Source organism: Engraulis encrasicolus, chromosome 24, assembly GCF_034702125.1.
Source record: "Engraulis encrasicolus isolate BLACKSEA-1 chromosome 24, IST_EnEncr_1.0, whole genome shotgun sequence".
NCBI lineage: Eukaryota > Metazoa > Chordata > Actinopteri > Clupeiformes > Engraulidae > Engraulis > Engraulis encrasicolus.
The window spans coordinates 44,655,477-44,676,029 of record NC_085880.1 but is presented as its reverse complement, the minus strand read 5'-3'; the positions used below and the strand labels follow the sequence as shown (position 1 = coordinate 44,676,029).

The window sequence follows — 20,553 nt, the reverse complement described above, 5'->3', positions numbered from 1 at the left end:
GGTATAGAAACCTAACCCAGAGCACCATGCTTTTTCCCCCCTCATATGGTATCATGGTAATAAGGTGGATACGGTCTGTGGTGCCTACCTGCCAGAGCTCCATGCTGATGGCACTGTCCAGCTGAACCAGACGGGTCTCCAGGTGCATGGACTGGCTCTCGGGGTTGTTGAGGTTGATGGCCGTGCTCTGGTTGTGGTGCCTCTGGATCTGGCCCAGGTGCATACGCAGGTTGTCACAGAGCTTGCGGAACTCGGCCTTGCGGGTGTACTGCAGGCAGAACTTAAAGGCTGCAAGGTACAAAACAAAGGACAGCGGAATGACCAACACCGTAATTTTACGGTTGCGCCAATGTGAACAACTATAGGCCTTCTACCGCTAAGGAGCAATGTGCTAAAAATAAAATATTTCACCATTTAAGAATTTGATACTTGAATCAATGCACTACTACACCATGCTAAAATGATCGCCAGTGTATAGATTAGTTTACACAAACGTATTTATTGGTGGCATTAACCATTTCATGTAAAGCCTCCATTATAAGGTTGTTCCCAGAATGGAAGGTAATGAATAAATCTTAATCTGTCACTTAAAGACTCTTGGCGATGCAAAAATAAACTTTTGCATTGGCCCACTAAATAAACACCTTTGAATTAACTGAAATGCCTGGACCAAGGATCTTTTCCCCTTTAGTCTTGATGAATGGCAAAACAATCTGGCAGTATCCGTGTTCCCCACCTTGCTGTGCGATGTCATGGTAGAGGCGCTCCACCTTGGAGTTGTTCCTGAGCAGGTCCAGACACTGGCGGTAGGACTCCCACAGGAACTTGACCCAGGGGGTGAGCAGCAGGCGGTCAGTACGGTCCTGGGTGTCCTCGCCACTCACCGCACTCAGCAGCACACTGAAACCAACACAACAACAACAACAATCACATGACTTGACCCAATCTGGGGTACGTATCTCGAAAGCGTCTTTGCTAACGACGGTAGCAACGTCCTTCGTAAGAGCGACCCAACTCTCTCTCGACAGCGACGCTCACCACTAAATCCAAGGGAATGGTAAGACGGTCTTAAGACGTTCTTAAGACGGTTAGCAACGACAAGAATCGAGAAACGGACCCCAGGTTATCATTTTCAGCAATAACACTTTTCTATATTCAAGACTCATGATATACATTTGCTAACGTACTTGGGTTTGCAAATTACAAATGACTATTGCTTTGTGATATACTCTTGATGTTTATCGTTTTGTGAAATGCATTTGTCACGGTACTACTTGGTCTTCTTTCAATTACATTTAGCATGAAAAGTGTACTCTGTACAGACAGAGAGAGTTTATGGGTAGTACGAGAGAGGAATCTCGCTACTTTTTCCGGGTGGTACTGTCCACTAAGTGGCGCCATCCAGACAGCGCAGAGGAGCGCCAAGGAGCGCAGAGGCTGTTGAAATGAATGGGGTCCCATGGAGCTCAACCACGATGCTGCCATTGCTTTGGGAGAGAATTGATATCATCGTTTCATTTTATTTTTCCAAAAGGCAGGATAGATTATCCTTTCAAACAGCAGTTAGTTTGAATGTTTAAACTGGCTGGATCTTTGTAAAATACGTCTTTATTGTCAATATGACGTCACGAGTGGCTTCACACACTGCGTTTGGATTGGTCGGCCGGCTGCATTGCTGTGATCACGACGGCCGTAAAGCAATTTTGTTAGCAAGATGCTAGCGGAGCCTGACTGATAAATGCCAAAGCTGTAGGAAATCAGAAGGACATAACTCCCAGGTTATTGTACATTTAATTGAAATCCACATTGGTTTCTCAGAACTTACAGTAATATTGTCAAGTTTCAGCAGACAGCGAGCACAATTGTCAGTTATTAGCGCCAGCCTTATGAGCTCTGCTGTCTCGACAGCGCTCCCTAGGTGAACTGCAGGCACGGGTTTCAGCGCGAGATTCAACACTGTATGTAAACCCAATGTGGTACAAAGGAGTGAAATGTGTTGTGAAACCACACTGATTTCTTTGCAAGCAAAAATGCCTCAATATTACAAACGTGCAAAAAAAAAGAAAGAAAAAAAAGAAAAAGGAAAGGGGGGAAAAAATCCCAGTGTACCTCTCGGGAGTCTGGATGTTGTCGAGATCCTCGATGTCCAGGACCATCTGCTGGGACTCCTCCTTGGCCGTCTCTGTCTTCTCCTCGGCCAGCTTCAGGTAGGCCCGCACCACATCCTCAAGAGACTTGATGTTCACCTGCACGAGGAACACACAGGACAGATTAGGCACAGGGACACGCCATTTCACCTTATATTGCTTGCCATCATTTGTATGTGATGTATGTATGCATGTTTGTAGGTCTGTATATAGGCCTCTGTCCTGTCTGTTTTTGCCAGTTAGTGCTTGACACATGTGCAATAGTCTTAAACAAATCCTACTCAGGAATGCAAAATGAATTTCAGTGCAAACTGACAATACAGTACTATCGTACCGTACCACATCATATACTGCTGTACTCTCTGTTGACCCCACTCACACTCTGTACTTGCTTGAATGTCCTCCTTGTAAGTCGCTTAACATGAAAGTGTCTACAGTGTAATGTAATTGAACTGAGGACAGACAAGGGCCAGTAGCAGACAACATGCAGTCTACTAAGTACTGCTGCCTTGTTTAGATCATTAGAAATGAATCCCATCTTCAAATTAAAAAAATTAAATTTTGCTTTTAAAATTCAAAATTTTAACTTACTGGAGGTTACTGCTAAAATACAGGTAACTGGAAAAATGGCTTAGTGACTCCCGCTTTTTAATTGACATGCCAGACAAGGGCCAGTAAGAGGACAACATGCAGTCTACTAAGTACTGCTGCCTTGTTTAGACCATTAGAAATGAATCCCATCATCAAATTAAACATTTTAAGTTTTGCTTTTAAAATTCAATTTTTTAACTTACTGGAGGTTACTGGTAAAATACAGGTAACTGGAAAAATGGCTTAGTGACTCCCACTTTTTAATTGACATGCCAGACACGGAAGGAAGTGTTCATGTAACACTACAGTGTGAAAAGGCCTTGAGGGGCTTGTGCTGGGCTCAGCCCATTGTCATGATGCATATCAGTAACCGGAAAAATGTAATTGACATGCCGGTATGCAAAGTGTCTCCATACCTGCTGGCAGATGTTCTTGTACTGGTAGAGTCCCTCTTTGGCCAGGTGGCTCTTGCGCAGGTCCACGCAGAGCTCCAGGTACTTGAGCATGATGGGCTCGTGGATCTTCTGCCATGTCCGATGCTTCTTGCTCTTGATGACATCGTACAGCACGTCCAGGGCAGGCTGCTTCTTGCCAACCTCCAAGAATTCTACAAAGAGGCAAAAACCCAAAATGTCAATAACAGATACGGCACGGTTACTTTAAGAACCTCCAAGAATTCTACAAACAAAGAGACAAAAAAACGCAAAATGTCAAGAAAAGATACAGCACTGTTACTTCAAGAAATCACAGCATGTCTGTGATGTTCGTAAAGAACATTAGTAAAGGCAATGATGGCATACATAGTACATATTACACACCGACACAGCAATAAAATGGATTAAAAAGTGAGTTAATGGAAATTTTCGCAAAAAGCTTTGCACAAAAAGACCTCAAGTGTGCGGCTACGGATGTCTTTTTTTTGTACAGAAACATCATCTGAATCCTGCACCTTCTGAACAATCACCACTTCACTTATCGGGAAATCAACTAATAAAAGAAACTGGAGTCATTTTCGTATCTAAATGACACAGGTTTCAGCTCCAAAACATACAAACTTTAATTATGCAATCTGCAACGCTTCGATTCACCAGTGGGATCTCACTCAGACTCACCTCGAAATAAAGTTTATTAGAGTGGGCGGACCACTCCATCACACCGTCTACCGCTATTGTCTGGCACCTGCAGGGTTCCCACACCTTTTTCATGAACCAATTCAAGCACTTTTCACGCACCAAATTTTCAGTTTTCCAGCACCTTTAATCAGCCGCGGAAAGTGGGTGTGGGTCCTCCCCCAGAATTTTTTTTTTTAAAGATGCAATTTCCTGCATTCTAATCAATTTTAGGGTCTCGAATGCAAACCTCATCTGACATCTCACTCCTTCAGATTTTTGATGTACCTGAACATTTTTTTTCAATTATTGTTTGTAGTTTGACTTGACACAAATTTTAAGCCTTTTCAAGCACTTCACCAAGTATTCAAGCATTTTCACAACCTTGAAAAATTCAAGCATTTTCAAGGAATTCAAGCACCAGTGGGAACCCTGCACCTGGATTATTGTTTTGTGGATGTGCACACCTCAACCTCCAAAGGTATTAGCAGGTTTACCACATTCGGTGGGTTAATTTAGCCAGGTCTATCACTTCACAATTTTCTTGGAATAACTTACTCCTCAGTTTGATAATTACGATTACAACAATGTCCATGAATCTGCATGGTGCAAATGGTAGAAACGTCAGCATTTTAATGTGTACAAGTCCAATATAGCTAGCAAGATTCACAAATGAAGCAAAGGGAAGGCAGTTCTAGAAAAGTTACTATCCAAATGTTACAATATGGGTTTTGTTCACAAGCTAGCTGCCCTACAGGCTCTTCCTGCTGGAGTTGGACCCCAACATGGAGTTGGACGTCCTCCCTCCTCAGACTAAAACACTTCCATGTGTGAGGCAGCAGGAGCAGGGTATTACAATACAAACCCTGTGCAGTCAACATGAGATTGTCTCAAAAAGTTCCTGATATATACACTCATCACTTCAGGACAAATGAATAGGGGATTAAATAAAGTTTCATCATCTTCATGGGTCACTGATGTTTTTTGGGGGGCTCAGACGTCAGGTGGCACAACTACAGCTAATGCCTATAAATAAATTAATTCGTTATCGATAATTAATGCACTGCAATGAATAGGCTTCTTAGATAATCCATGAAAAACAAACAAACAAAGAAATCATTTAAATCCACACAACAGTGGCATAAGCTGTGGTTGCACTACCCTGATGTGTGGTAATACCAAAACTTTATTAAGCCGCATATAATTGCAGCATAGTTGTCATGTAGAGTCAGTGCAGACTAAGCAGCGTCCGTGCATGCAACACTACAATGTGAAAATGTCTTAAAAGGCTTGTGCTGGTCTAAGCCCAATGTCATGATGCAAACAGGTCGCAATTCAGTCTTGCTTAACTCCTGCTGACATTGACCACGACAAACCAGCAAAATGAAGTACAACATTGAATAGAGAATTTTAAATCAAATCCGTGCATAATTAATGAAGCAAGCAAAATAAGTTCAGCTACATATTTTAACTCGATCAAAAGATGTAACTGTCCCACATGTCCATCTGCAGCATACAATGCCATCTCTACCCAACATGCTTGTTATCAAGTCAGCAACTAATGAAGGGCACACGTAGTCAAATAAGGAGCCTAGTATGACAGCTTAGTACCACCCTTCACTTTGCCCCTTTGCTGACAAATGCTAGCAAGGAGTGCATGATCATCAACCAAAGTTTGAATGACAGCTATGTAGATTAATGCGCTACACAAATCCTGTGGCTATTGCTAAGGTTCACAAGGTACAGTGCAACATATGGTGGTGTGAAACTAGGAGAGAAAGCTACAACAACAACCCAAACAACAGATCTAGCTCTAGTTCTACCTAGATGATGGGTCAGTGAGTTCTACCTATGACCTTTTGTCAATCCCAACTGCCTGTTAAATGGCCTACATTGGCAACACTTTCACCAGGACAATGGATGTGGTCATTCTCAACACCAACTTGCTATGGAACCAGACAGTCCACAGGGGGGCGCACTCCTACAGTCATATGACGGCGGAATAAAGAGATGCAATGCTAGCTACTGCCCATCTGTTCCACCTGACATACCGGTACAAGACATTTACCAATGACACACACAACAGACCAGCGTAGTGGAGATGTGACGGGGTGGCCTTATGACAGATGTCTGTTCAGGTTTACATTTCGTCACCGAGAAGTGTTAACCCACCAAGGCGATGGCAATGACATAGCTTTAGCAGGCTAATTTATGCTAACTAGCATCAAATAACCAATATGTTACATCTCAAACGCGCATACAACAGACTTCATCCAATATTGTCAACAACATGGGTGACAACTCGACCAGGTTTTAAATAATGTGACTAACATGAAAGTTAAATAAAGGGTGCAACAACATTTTCGACATCAAGTCTTTTCAACATGGCTGACATCGCCATGCCGATGCCGACAAGGGAGACTAGTGGCGTGTGTAGGCCCAAAAGATGTATTACTTACCGTTTGCTCTTTTAAGAGCATTTTCTGGCCTTTGGAAGTACGCCGGCATGGCTGCAGTTCGATCTCAAGAATGAACACACTGTTGAAACAGGTATTTGAAGGAGATTAATCAAAACCACAGGAGTCCATCCGCGCCACTGAACGACACGTTTCTTGACGCTCCCGAAACGGACGTAATGTTCCGCGCGCAACAATACCCCAATTCTTTGGCTTGACTTCCGGCCAATATTTCTTAGTAAGTAATTTAAAAGTCCCTTGCCAGACATATTTTCTAAATGTCATAGGCCACTGACATAAGCAGATTAAGAAATATACAAACATACTAGGCTATTCTAAACGTTGACGGTCCAAACGGTCGTGCTTTTACACTGGATGGGAGGGAATTTAGCCTACTTTTGGTATCCTAATTATAGGCTCCCTTTCCCACCTAATGCCTGTCCAGTGGTCATGACAAGTTTGAATGAAAAGTTTTTGGTTGTCCCCTTAACTCATTGTGTAGTGTTTTTGTGTATTAGTTATGTTTTTTGGTTTTGTTGTACCAGTGTTTCCTCTTTGTGTGTGTGTGTGTGTGTGTGTGTGTGTGTGTGTGTGTGTGTGTGTGTGTGTGTGTGTGTGTGTGTGTGTGTGTGTGTGTGTGTGTGTGTGTGTGTGTGTGTGTGTGAGAGAGAGAGAGAGCGTGTGTGTGTGTGTGTGTGTCATTTTGCCAAATTTGAACAGTGTTCAGCATTGGGTTTTTTGTTTCTAATTTCAGGGAGAATGTTTGCCATTGGTACCTCTTCACCGCATGCAGCTATAAACAATGCAAATTGAAGATCTTTCCTTTCCATTCCAGGTATTTGTTCATTTATATGTTGTGTATAATGTCTTTGTGTCTTCTTCTGTATTTATGTAGCCTACTTCACACCTTAATTTCCCTCGGGATCAATAAATTATACTCTTGTCTATTCTCTACTTTACTACTCTAAAAGTAGATGCCCACACTGAAACTTTAACAGAGACCGTTTATTTTTTGAAAGTTAAAGTGGGGATGTCTTTTGTCTTGAGCCGGACCTTAGAGATGCATGCATCTACAATTTATGTTCAACGTAGGCCATAGGCAGCCTAGGTGGAAGTACATAGGATGGCATCGCCAGCCTAGGTCATGGGCCTACCTTTGGGGGGGAAAGTCGTTGTCAATGGCTGGTGGAAAAATAATAATATATATACAGTTGAGGACGATATTATTAGCCCCCCTCCTGGAATTAGACATTTCTCTTGATTTCTCAGTAAGAATTACCATTATTCACCGTTTCTGTTATTCTGGAAACAAATACACTGATGGAGATAATGTTCAATGAGTTGAATTTGGATTTTTCTATTGTTACGATGAGTTTAAACAAAAAAGGGCAAAAATGACAAGGACAAAATGATTAGCCCCCTGATCATTAATAGTCAATATGGCGCCATTTATGAACCAAAACTGACAACAGGCTCTGATAAGTTGCTACCTAGGTTGGCTCGTGCCCCACTAGGGATTTCGGCCCATTTCTTCACTGCAAAGTGTTCTAGCTGGTCCAAATCGCATGGATAGTGAGCATAGACATTAACCACAGACTCTCAGTGGGATTGAGGACTGGACTATGAGCGGGTGATTCCAATATCATGGTTTTAGTGTCCTTGAAGAACCTCTGAACTAATCTAAATGTATGCTTTGGGTTACAATGTTGTTGGAAGACCCAGCAATCCAGATTCAGACCCAGACTCCCTGTATCTGAGGCTGAATAACAGACTAAACTTGATGCCCTTCCACTATGTGTAACTGTGGAAACTGCTTAGTCTCATTAGACCAAAGAAGCATTGGACACCTGCCTAGATGATTGTTATTGACCTGGCCTCACCTGGAGGTTTCCCCCCCCCCCCCCCCCGGGCCCCCCCCCCCCCCCCCCCCCCAGGAAAGACAGTTGTTAGGGCTTGTCATCATATTGGGCTTTGGGGCCATCATCACAGAAGAACCCCTTTACTAAAGGCAGTGCATATCAGAGTGTTATTGAGCTTTGCCTGTGAACATTTGAAAGTCAAAAATGAGTTTTGAACGTCTCTGCTTTCATCTGATGATATTCAATTGCACCTGCTTTGATGCATGAATTCTGCTTCTGTCAGGTGAAGAAAGGGATAGGCCTTGAATCGTTATAAGATGGTTTCCACAATTAAACATGGTGGTGGATGCATCATTCTGTGGCAGCCTCAGCCACAGGAAACCTTGTTTGGGTGTACGGCACCATAAAAACTGAAAATTATCATAGAATGTGGAAAGGGACCTTGCAAAAATATGCTCATAGAGGGAGTTAAGATCTTCACTGGATCTTTCAATAAGATAATAACCCAAAACTTGCATCCAAAATAGTTCAAATGTTCTTCAAGGATACTAAAACCATGGTCATGGAGTGGTTCAGACCTCAATCCTTCAGACAGTATTTGAACAGTGCTGAAAATGAATGCCCATCCTCAACATCCATGCAATTTGGACCAGCTTAACTATTTGCAATGAAAAAATGGCCCAAAATCCCTGGTAGGACATGTGCCACTAACAACTAATTAAAGTGCCCGGTGTCAATTTCGGTGAATAAATGGCACTGTATTGACTGTTTTTTACACTTTTTTGTTTAAACTCATTGTAAAATTGGAAAAGTCCAAATTTTACTTATTGGATACTATCTCCATTGTGTATTCGTTTCCAGAATAACATACATTTATTAATAATGATCATTCTCAATGATCAATGAAGAGATATGTCTAATTTCAGGAGGGGGGGTAATAATATCGTCCTCAACTGTATATTTAAAACATGTACAGCATTTATTCTGCCTCCTGTATCTGGAAGGATGTTGTACTTATTTGAAGGTCCTGTACCGCGGAATGGAGGGGGGAAATGTCACTCCATTACTGTACCCCAGGGGTGAGGAACATAGACATCATATATGATGTCTATGGTGAGGAACCTCTAACCCAGGGGTCCCCAACCTTTCTGGGTCTGAGGGCTACCAAGGGCTACCAGAGGGCTACTGAGGGCTCCCCGAGGGCTATTTTTTGTTCAAAATGATGTCTTGGCATCATTCTCAAATCACACTATTATTGAATGATAACTTGCTTATAGGTTATAAAGAATAAATAATCTCCTATTTAGATAAAGAAAAACATATATGTGACTAAAATCTGGTAGTTGTCACTGTTTATTAACATCCTTGGGGGGCACCTCAGAAGCTCCTGGAGGGCTACCTGGCACCCGCGGGCACAACGTTGGTGACACCTGCTCTAACCTATGGCGAGGTTCCGTTTACAGTCCTTGAGGCTGTCCTATCTGCAAACCCGATATAATTTTAATGTTATGCAGCTTCACATGAAATAGCCTGTGACATGTTTTGTAAAGGAATCTTAGAAATTACATTTACAATACAATTAAGTTATATTTCATGGGACGTAGAGAAGGTGGGGTCTGTTGTAAAGGTGGCCACCTTCGATGAAATGCAGGGGGAAATCTTGGTTTGTGTAGTACGACCCTTGGAGGTCTTTTAGGCCTACAGCCCTTGGATGAAATTAAAGTGGCCCTTCGAATGAAAAAGGTTCTCCACCCCTGCTCTACCCACAACACTGACTCTGCTGGAGTTTCTTTTTCATTGGTGTCTTATTTGGTGTCTTATTCAGTCATGGGTAAGCAGTTAGGGCGTCAGACTTGTCGCCCAAAGGTTATCGGCTCGACCCGACTCCCGACCCGCCAGGTTGGTGAAGGGAGTAATCATCCAGGGCTCTCCCCCATCCTCCTCCATGACTGAGGTACCCTGAGCATGGTACCGTCCCGCCGCACTGCTCCCTAGGGGCGCCATTGCTGCCCCCTTGTGCGGGTGAGGCATAAATGCAATTTTGTTGTGTGCAGGGTTCACTTCTGTGCTGTGGAGTGCTGTGTCACAATGACAACGGGAGTTGGAGTTTCTTTGCTGTGTCACAGCAGGAGGTCTAGGACCATTAGATTAGAAATAATTATCATCCCTTTTAAACTCTATTAACAACACATGGCCAAGAAGTCCCCTGCACCTTCCTATAGTAACACATGACGAGATGTGTCAATAAAATATTAAAAATAAGATTTCACTCCATCTGAAGGAGGTCAAAGAACATTATCCAACCATAGGAAAACACTTAAGTTAAGCATGTCTTAATAACTGAATACGGTTGACTCCCCAAAAATAGACCACAACGGGCAAAAATGGGCGATATCATTTTGTACTGAGCTTGAAGTGATCGCGAAGTTAAAACTCTTATTTTGAAAAAGCAAAAACTCGGCTGGCGGTGAGGTCACAGGTTACAAAATTCATTGTTATCGCTGGCTGCACGCTTCAGATTAGACGACTTCAAGTTGCGACTTTCTGCAGAATGGCAGCCCTCGTAGGAAAACTCATTGGAAGTTCGGTAAATATACATTTATGTTTTATGCGTACGAGATGGGTTGCATTTACAATCTCTTTTGTTATCTGATAATCGGTAACAGATTACGCAGTCGGCCAGACCTGTCAGAATGTACTTGCGGGCGCAAAGTGAGTGCAGAAACGCGCTAGGTAACTGGCAAGGAACGAGAGGTCAAGCAGAGAAGGTAGACTCGGACATGATATGGACTCGGCTACTACGACTACAACTGTTTTAAAATAGCTAGGTAGATTAAACCAGATTGTACGGCTCTGGATTAAACAAAATGGCAAATGTCCTAACGAAGGTGCGATGGAGTGCCATAGGTGATGTCTTTGTATTCCGACGTAGTAGCCAAATTAACTGTCTCGCGCCGTGTAGTTGCTGTTTAACTAGTGTCCAATCCGCGAAAATACAGTTAAAAACTTGTGCAACATATCACCTAGTTTCGGATAATGTTGGTAGCGCTACACTTTCCTTCTACATGCTTGTTTTTCACGCGGTAGCCAGGTGTGCGCGCGACAGCTTGACCCTCGGCATTTATTGGATGCCAGTAAAATCCCCATCAAAGCCAGAGTGATCAAAGTGATCCTCCACACTCTTGGTTTACAAAGAGAAATTATAGGGGGAAAATAAGAAAAGAAATATTAAAACTTTTTGTAGGCCTACAAATTTGCACTTTTTGCATTGCGATTGGAAAATTGGAAATAGACCAATACTAAATGAGACCCTTATGAAGTTATTTTGCAGGAAACCTTGAAATTGGTATGCCTAGTGGTTATTTTGTTGTTGTTGTTGTTGTTGTTGTTGTTGTTGTTGTTGTTGAAACTTATTTTTTATCCAGTAAGGTTGGCTTGAAGACAGGATGCAATTGAAACTGTGAATATATGCATCATTCAGTTTAAAATAAAGACAAAAATAATGAAGACCTAAATGGTTCCTAAAATTAATGCACTGTATAGGCCTATTGCTTCATTTTGATTAAAAGTAATATTTCATGTATTGTGTCATGACCAGGTAAGGCGTGTGGCCGTCATTGGAGTTCGAGCTGCAGCATCACAGAATGCTCTTCGCAAAGTTCCCTTCAATAACTTTTCAACAAGTAAGCCCTTACAGATGCCATTTGTTTTGCTCTGTAAACTCTATCAGATATTAGATCAGACGAGTTTGCCATACCCTACTCCAGAGGGGTATACTAAGAGGCTGGTTCAGGAGTAAACCAGGTTAAGTCAAGATGTAAATCATCATCATCATCATCATCATCATCATCATCATCATCATCATCATCATCATCATCATCATCTAATAGAAGAGCCTGGAGTCCTCATTTTCTTCAAGACTCAGGCTCTTCTATTAGATGATTTACCTCTTAAGTTAACCTGGTTTACTCCTGAACCAGCTTCTTAGTATGGGGCCCAGTATGCTAATCCATGTTTTATTTGCCCTGTCATCTTCTTCAAATTCAAAGCTTGCACAAGATGGGCTCCTGCGGTCACTCAGAGTGCTCCAGCTTTCAAAGGCACTGCCGTCCACCATGGAGAGTTCAAAGAGATCAGTCTGGATGACTACAAAGGAAAGTACCTGGTGCTCTTCTTCTACCCTCTCGACTTGTAAGTAGGCAGACTCGTCAAGCAAATATGTTATAAAATTGGTAAATGTTTTGGTTCAATTTAGGGGTGGGCATAGATTATTTTTTTTAATCTAGATTAATCTCACTGTAATTATGAAATTAATCTAGATTAATCTAGATTAATCTATATCAAAATGGCTCATTCAGAATAGGCACGCTAACGAAATAATGACCTAGGGGGTTTCTTAAGATGGTGCATTAGACCAGAGCTCATCTCTTTTTTCCAAAATGCATCTCATCATCAAAAAAATGGTTGATATTTGGTGATGAAAAAAAAAATCACTGCAATATTTGAAAAGTGTTTCGAATATGTTAGGAAGCATTTACAGTCATAATATACTGACATTTCAAAATGAACAGCGCTATAAATTGTAGAGGCAAATACAGATACATCTATCAAACATTTAGACATTTAAACAAAATGACCTCAACAATTCAGCATTTCTAATGGGCAGAGAGAGAGAGAGAGAGAGAGAGAGAGAGAGAGAGAGAGAGAGAGAGAGAGAGAGAGAGAGAGAGAGAGAGAGAGAGAGAGAGAGAGAGAGAGAGAGAGAGAGAGAGAGAGAGAGCGAGAGAGAGAGAATGAATCTGCCACTGACTGTTAAAATGGGCAGCGGCTCCTTTAGAGAGGGAGAAGCTGCGCAGCAGATCCAGCTAAGTCAGAGCCAGCCTACTATATTTCTAAAGCTAGTTCTAGACCATAAAGCACTGGCCCACATCGATTTGGCCTAAACCTGACAGTTGTTCTCTGCGTTAGAATGCCAGCGGAGTTAGCCTACAACTCCAAATGAATTCAGTTGGCAAAAAAAAAAGTCAAGCGCGACTACCGCGAGGTTGGCTATATCAAGCGCAACAACCGCGAGGTGTTAACGTCTGACATGAGTCGCAAATGCGCGAGCATAACAAAAACATTCAGTGAGAGTAAGCCTAGATATTGACAGTTTCAGTTTGACAATCTTCAAAATGTTTATCACACGGAATGTTTTGCAATTATGGCACAGGCAAGATTTCTGGAACAGGACTGTTGTTTGTGTTCCATGCAATGCGTGAGGAAATGTAGGCTATGTCGGGCTGGTACACAATAATGTCTGCTTCACCTCAAACAATAACGTCTCTCTAGTCTACCACTTATGAAAAAGCACTAAAACAACACCTACCACGGCAGAGAGATTAATGTTTACAGCATGCAAACACTGTTCATAGGTCTGCTCTGCTGAGCAACAGGTGGAGAGGCGAAGTGACTGAGGGCAGTCTGAAAGCGTCTGTCAATCGAACGCTATGGTGAAGCGCATCCCCAAACCCCAAATCCATATTTTGAGAATAGATTAACGTGCGATATTTTTCTATGTCGCGCGATAAGAGTCTCACATTATCGCAGCACGTTAACGCCGATAACGGCCCACCACTAGTTCAATTAATCCCAGACATTTGTAAGCAGCATCAACTTTTCTGGATGATCTGGACTACAATGTAGTGGGGGTAGAATGGGAGGGAAATGTTCATTGTGAGTGGGGGGGGCAGATATTAACCCCACTTCTGACACAACGCAGAGTCAGTTTGACTAAATATATTTTTTAGGTCCTAGATAGCAGTCCACCCCTCAAGAAACACTGGTCATCCTTTTAATATGTTCAGAAATTGGTGAATGTTTTGTTTCAGTTAATCACAGACATTTACGAGCAGCACCGACTTTTCTGGATGATCTGGACTAGTTGAGATCTCCTTTTGTTACAATGAAATAGGGAGTAGAATTGGAGAAACCAGGGAAATATGCATTGTGAACAGGGAAAAAACATACATTTACTAACTGACCCAACCCAGAGTCAGTTTGACTTAATAGTTTTCAATAGTCTTCTATAGCGGTCCATTCCAAGAAACACTGGTCATCCTTTTCGGTTTGATTAAATCCAAACTCCCAAATGCAGATGGAATTGAGAGCAAGGCATTATGTGTGGATGTGTCTTGGCTGAAAATGTCTCCCGATAAAAGTGTAGTTTCAGCGGAATAACTGCAACTTAAAATGTGTTGAATGGATAGATAAGTATGTTGTTTAAAGACAGAAGATGGCACTTGAGCTTGCTTTAATGTCACCTCCTCATCATGAACCGTTGATGGATTTATTTGTGAGAGAAACTTTTCTTGAACAGAGGGAAGAGTATGTGACATTACCACAGATATTTCTTTAGATATGTATTTTTGGGGGCTTCTTGTGCCTTTATACAGGATAGGACAGTGTGAGAGTGTGACAGGAAATGAGTGTGGAGAGAGAGAGTGGGGGGAAGGATTGGCAAAGAACTTTGGGCTGAAATCGAGCTTTGGCCGCCGGCGTAATGGTACGGCATCTTGGCTCATGGATAGGGATGCACCGATACTGGTATCGGTATCGGCACCTGACACTGCTCATTGTACTCGTACTTGTCAAGCACTTACCGATACCAAGAACGATATTGCTATAACACAAAACAATGCAAAATCTTGTCACGTTCTGTGGACTTGAAAGCAGCATGGAAAAAAGTGCCATCTCATACATTTACTAACATTTAAATCTACATGGAAATGGACAATACAAATATCACAGGTGGAAAAAAACAAGGCCATGCATTTATTTTCATTGTATTTTGGTGGTAAAAGGTATCGGTATCGGTACTCGGTATCGGCAAGTACACACATTAATGTACTCGTACTTGTATCGGTTTTCAAAAATGTGGTATCGGTGCATCCCTATTCATGGAGCTACCGTGCCCCCACTACCACAGAGTTTTAACCCAAAGTGGATTAGTTTGTAAGTCCAGTGTCTCTACCATTGAGTGGAGTGGCCGTCTCATGTTTTGTTATCTCCGTCTGCCTTCTTGTTCTTCTTCGCAGTACGTTTGTGTGCCCCACGGAGATTATCTCCTTCAGTGACAAGGCTAGTGAATTTCACGACATCAACTGTGAGGTGGTCGGCGTGTCTGTGGATTCCCATTTCACTCACTTGGCATGGACGAACACCCCAAGAAAGGTACGGTCAATAACCCGTCAGGAAAGGAACGGTCAATAACCCGTCAGCGGCAAAGAATTATGTTTAGATCCTGTGGTAATTGAGTGGTGCAATTGTTTGTGTGAAATGACAGAAATGGGGTGGGGGTGGCATTTTAGGTGTTTTTACTGAACTTTACTCAACATCCACCTAATAAAAACACACAAGAAGAACCCTCCGATGTTTCCAACTTAAAACTCAGAGGAAACATTATACACATTCAAGTTCATTATGTATCTCAAGTTCCTTGGTCAAACGGCTGCACCAGATCCTGTTCCTGAAATAATAGTAGCATATGAAAGCCCAACTGGGAAACTCCAAGTCACATTGTCATTGTGACACAGCACTCCACAGTACACAAGTGCAGTCTGTCCGCAACAAAATTTCATTTATACCTCACCTGTGCAAGGGGGCAACCCCCAATGGTGCCTGAAGGGGAGCAGTGCGGTGGGACGGTACCATGCTCAGGGTATGTGTGGAAAGTAGTAAGTACCGGTAAGAGTAATATTTAACTACAAGCCAACACTGGCTTGTTCAAATCCCTGGCTGAATTGCCCTTGACCAAGGCACCTTACCCACACATTGCTCCCGGGACTGTAACCAATACCCTGTACCTTAAATGAACTGCAAGTTGCTTTGGATAAAATCGTCAGCAAAGTGTAATGTAATGTTATGTGAACTGAATTGAATTTGTTGTTTTTTCTCTCGATCATGTAGAATGGAGGTCTGGGCAGTATCCACATCCCGCTCCTGTCAGACCTTAACAAGCGCATCTCTCAGGATTATGGCGTGCTCCTCGACGGTCCAGGAATCGCACTAAGGTAGGATTTGTATGATCCAACTCAATTAATCTCTAGGGAAAATGCTTGTATCCAGGGCCCTACATTAACTTTTTTTCATCAACAGCCAAAATGGCTGGTAGATGTTAATCTCACTAACCAAATACACACCGACTAATGGGTCAAAGTGGCTAGTAACTTGGTCTTTTCTACCAGCCAAACTAGAATTTCACCTCCATTTGGGCGGTTAGCTGGAGTTCATTTAGTGCCCTGCTTCTATCTCCACACATCATCCTGGGAGGGGTGGTGATGGTGGTGGCGGCAGTGCAGTGCACTAATACAGTGGTTCTTAACCTGGGGTGCGGGCACCCCCTGGGGGTGCGCCAGAGATTTCAGGGGGTGCACAGAATTTTGTTTGTGTTGAGGTTGTGACCAAAATTCTGCAAGCAAACATTATAATTAAGCCAAATCAAAACCAAATTAAAACATCTTTCGGTCCCCATGTAAAGGTATTGAGGTATTGATTAATGTCTCAAGCAAAAATTATTGTAATGAATCACTTATATCATTTTTAGTGCGTTACACATGTAGAAGTTCGGGTTGGGCGTGCACGGCTTGTTTTGGGCACAGGTAAGGCGGTGCGTTAAGAAAAAAAAGGTTAAGAACCACTGCATACACATGAGTCATATTCGGTATTGGAAACCAGATTTGAGTACGGCCCGGCGCCCTTTCCCAATCCTACCCCGTCTCTCTCTGTCTAAACACTTTCCTGTCATTCTCTACTATCCTAGAACAGAGGCCACTAGTGTCTGAATAAAAGTTATCTGAATTGTGTATATCAACAAACCAAATTGATTTGTGATCCTGGTTATTCGCCAAATGAATGTGATTCCACCTTGTTCTCCACACACCTGGTAGAGCATTGTATGGAATACTTTCGGAAGGCATGGATTCAAGCTGTGGCCAAACCCAGTCAGGAGAAGAGTGATAAAATCCTTGCCAACTATAATTCTCTTTCACTTCTCCACTACAATGCACTGTACCTGTTTAATGTTGTCACAGCTGTGAAAATCCCGCTCGGTGATCCAGGGGTCCGTTTCTCGATTCTTGTCGTTGCTAACCGTCTTAAGACCGTCTTACCGTTCCCTTGGATTTAGTGGTGAGCGTCGCTGTCGAGAGAGAGTTGAGTCGTTCTTACGAAGGACTTTGCTAACGACGATAGCAAAGATGCTTTCGAGAAACGGACCCCTGATTGGTCCGTTTGTTTCCAACTCTGCAAACTCTGCAGTTCCTCAGATCTATGTGTGGTGCTAAGCCAAGCTTTTATGAACATCTCATATCTTTTGAGAGCCAGTTTAAGCACTCACTCACGATTGTTACCAGAGTATGGTATGAGACCAGGCTGTCCACTTCCTGATGAATCATAATAATACATCAACATCAATGACAGACCACTCAGAAGTTCACTTAAAGGTGGGTTTGCAGGTTAACCATTTTCAGAAAATGTACCATTGACATCACGTTGGGGGTTCCGCAGGCTCATAGGAGTCTATGTTGAACCTTAGAATCCTGGGGGAGTTCCCCCAACGTGATGTCATACCTGCAACCCCACCTTTAACTTTATTAGGATGATTGTTTACCTTGTTTGTTTGTCTCTTCAGAGGTTTGTTCATCATCGATCCCCATGGAGTGGTCAGACACATGAGCGTAAATGACCTTCCGGTGGGCCGCTGCCCCGAGGAGACCCTGCGCCTGGTGAAGGCCTTCCAGTTTGTAGAGGCGCACGGAGAGGTGTGCCCCGCCAGCTGGACCCCGGAGTCACCCACAGTAAGTCCTGATCTCCCTCCACTCACTCCTCATGGGCGCACACACACACACACACACACACACACACACACACACACACACAAACACACACGCACGCACACTCAAGTTTTCAGAGGGAGAAGTCCGCACTTTCAACTTCAACATTCTTCTTCAGATTGTAATCTGGAGAATCTGATGAAGACTGTTGAAGTTGAAATGTAATCCAGCCATGAAATAATTGGGGAAAAAAACAACAAAAAGGATTTTAAGTGTGTGGACTCCTCACTCCAAAAAACTATCAAAACTGTCAGCCTGTCCTGCACCTTTTCCTGGGATGTGCACAATCTTCACCTTCCACAGACCCACACAAGAACAGGGGGTGTACTAAGAAGCTAGTTAAATTAACCTTGAGGTACATATAAATCATCTAATAAAAGCGCCTGCAGTCCTCATTTTCTTAAATGATGCCGGCAGGTATATTTATTAGCAGGCTTACGATTTGCTGTCGGTGAACTAAACCTGGTTTATCACATAACCATTTTCTTAGACCCTTCGGTCTAAAGCACTATTCCGACGGCGGGACTAATTTAAAGGACCAGTTCAGTCAATTTTTACATGCAGTTGTAATGCTCACACTACCTTGGGCTTGTCAGTACCTGAGATTTTTTTTTCTTCTTCTTCAGCCGTTTCCGAGATCCTGGTCATTGTAATGGGGCAGCGCTTTGTTTACATGTCAAATTTTTTTTTTATTTCTTCCCAAAAACATCCGCACATCAGCAGACAGCTAGCAAACAGCTGTAGGCTACCTTTTGGAAAGTATTTTGAATAGGCCTATGTTAATTTTTTTTTTTTTTTTAAACAAACGCTGCCCCCATTTGAATTGCTCATATCTCAGAAAGGGCTGAGCCAAAAAATGTGGCATCACCGGGTATTGACAAGTCAAGGGTAGCGTGAGCAATACAACAGCATAATGAAATTGACTGAACTGGTCCTTTAATGGGAGGACCTGGGGTAAAGTAATAATAACCGGGAAGGAAATGTAGTCCAGTCAGAACACGCCAGGTCAGTAAAGATAGCGGAGTATGTTGGGTAAACTTCACCCTCGAGTTTTACCTCCTGTAAAACAGTCCAAGGAAATTACCCTTGGTAATACTAATCCCGTCCGAATTCGACCCTATGTAAAAATGTCTGGTTAAGTGCACGAAACGCACAAATATATCCAATCTCTCCAGGCTTGCAAACATTATAGCCTTGCAGTAAACCGTTTTGTTTTAGGGAGTTGGTCCAAGCTGTGTTCGCTGTCAAAATCAGACAGCATGGTCAAACGCACTCTCCAAATGACACGCATGCAGACTCATTAACGGATTTTGATGGGTTAGTAAACCAACAGGCAGTTATTAGAATTGTTCCACGAGACGAAATACCTCCATGGATACGCAATAATGTGCTAAAAAGTCAATAATATATTGTGGAGTTGGCACGCGCATGACGACAAGTGCAGTCACAACGGTGCGTGATGAGTAACCAAACTATTTTCTGTTCGTTTACTGAGATATTTCATTTAAGTCTGAATCGGACGTTTTTATTAACGACGTCCTGAGATAAAAATCACATTTCCCCATGTCCATACATAAAACTAGTCCCGTCGGAATAGGGCTTAATACTCGTTAGTTAGGCTGTCACTTGAAGCCATACCAAAGATTTTCAATTAGGTTCCTCCCTCCCGAAACCCCATACAGATACAGTGGAACCATTCACTGGTAATCAATCCTGCAACTGTTTATCATGTTTTCGTCAAAACCTCAGCTTCAATTTGCAAACAGCTAAAAATATTATTTTTTCCCCCCTAGATCAAGCCAACGCCTGAAGGCTCAAAGGAATACTTTGAGACGGTGAACTAATCCAGTCCTGTTTGTAGAAGTGCACTGATCTCTCCAAAGATGCTGATCAAGACGTCATGTGAACTCTGGTCTGATCCTTAAAATATGTCGCTTCAATGCTTTTGATTTACATCGACTCTTACAACAAAGCCTATTGCAGGATGTTAGCTGTACGTTTGTTTTTCCATGGTAAAAATGTGTGCTGTCTGATTAGTTTTTAAGCAAAGTATGTAAATTAAGAGTAATAATTAATAAAATGGAAAATTCACAATGTCTGTCCATCCATTTCTTCAAATGCATTGCTGATGCTGATGTAATTTGACCTTTCACCATATAAGGATGCTTCGTTTTAGACCCCCTTTGAAGTCAACATCATGTTAGTCTTTGAAACCACAAGTCAAATGACATGGCTGAATATAAAAGACATTCTTCTTCGATCAATGCTTGGATGTGGGGCATTGCTAATGACATGAGTGTGATCGCTAATGAACTTTGGCCTTGAGGTAGGACGGCATACTGTACATCTCAGAAGTCACAGGCATCCTGCAGGATCTTGTCTCATCCATAAAAAAACTGAACATACAGTAGGCAATACTCTGGCAATTACTGTTAGCCATCGTACCAATTGCATCATATAGACATGCAGTATATACACTGTATTACCAAGAGTATTTGATACCTTGCCTTGACTCGCAT

The 20,553-nt window shown here is 42.4% G+C and overlaps 2 protein-coding genes across 2 annotated transcripts in view; one reads left to right on the top strand and one right to left on the bottom strand.

The window, feature by feature from the left end:
• Nucleotides 1-6,485, bottom strand: part of eif3s10 (eukaryotic translation initiation factor 3, subunit 10 (theta)) — a 33,911-nt gene extending 27,426 nt beyond the window's left edge. The window contains exons 1-5 of the mRNA XM_063191330.1: nt 6,307-6,485; nt 3,155-3,345; nt 2,110-2,246; nt 737-900; nt 89-288 (exon numbers count right to left, since the gene is read on the bottom strand). Of these exons, the coding sequence (XP_063047400.1) occupies nt 89-288; nt 737-900; nt 2,110-2,246; nt 3,155-3,345; nt 6,307-6,355 (741 nt within the window). The 5' untranslated portion in view covers nt 6,356-6,485. The remainder of the gene's footprint in view (nt 1-88; nt 289-736; nt 901-2,109; nt 2,247-3,154; nt 3,346-6,306) is intronic.
• Nucleotides 6,486-10,633: 4,148 nt separating this feature from the next.
• prdx3 (peroxiredoxin 3) lies at nt 10,634-20,128 on the top strand. Its single transcript, XM_063192277.1, has 7 exons — nt 10,634-10,749; nt 11,761-11,845; nt 12,212-12,353; nt 15,239-15,374; nt 16,110-16,213; nt 17,833-17,998; nt 19,828-20,128. Exons 1-7 carry the CDS (start codon nt 10,714-10,716, stop codon nt 19,876-19,878), a joined length of 720 nt encoding a protein of 239 aa, XP_063048347.1. The 5' UTR covers nt 10,634-10,713; the 3' UTR covers nt 19,879-20,128.
• Nucleotides 20,129-20,553: the final 425 nt, after the last annotated feature.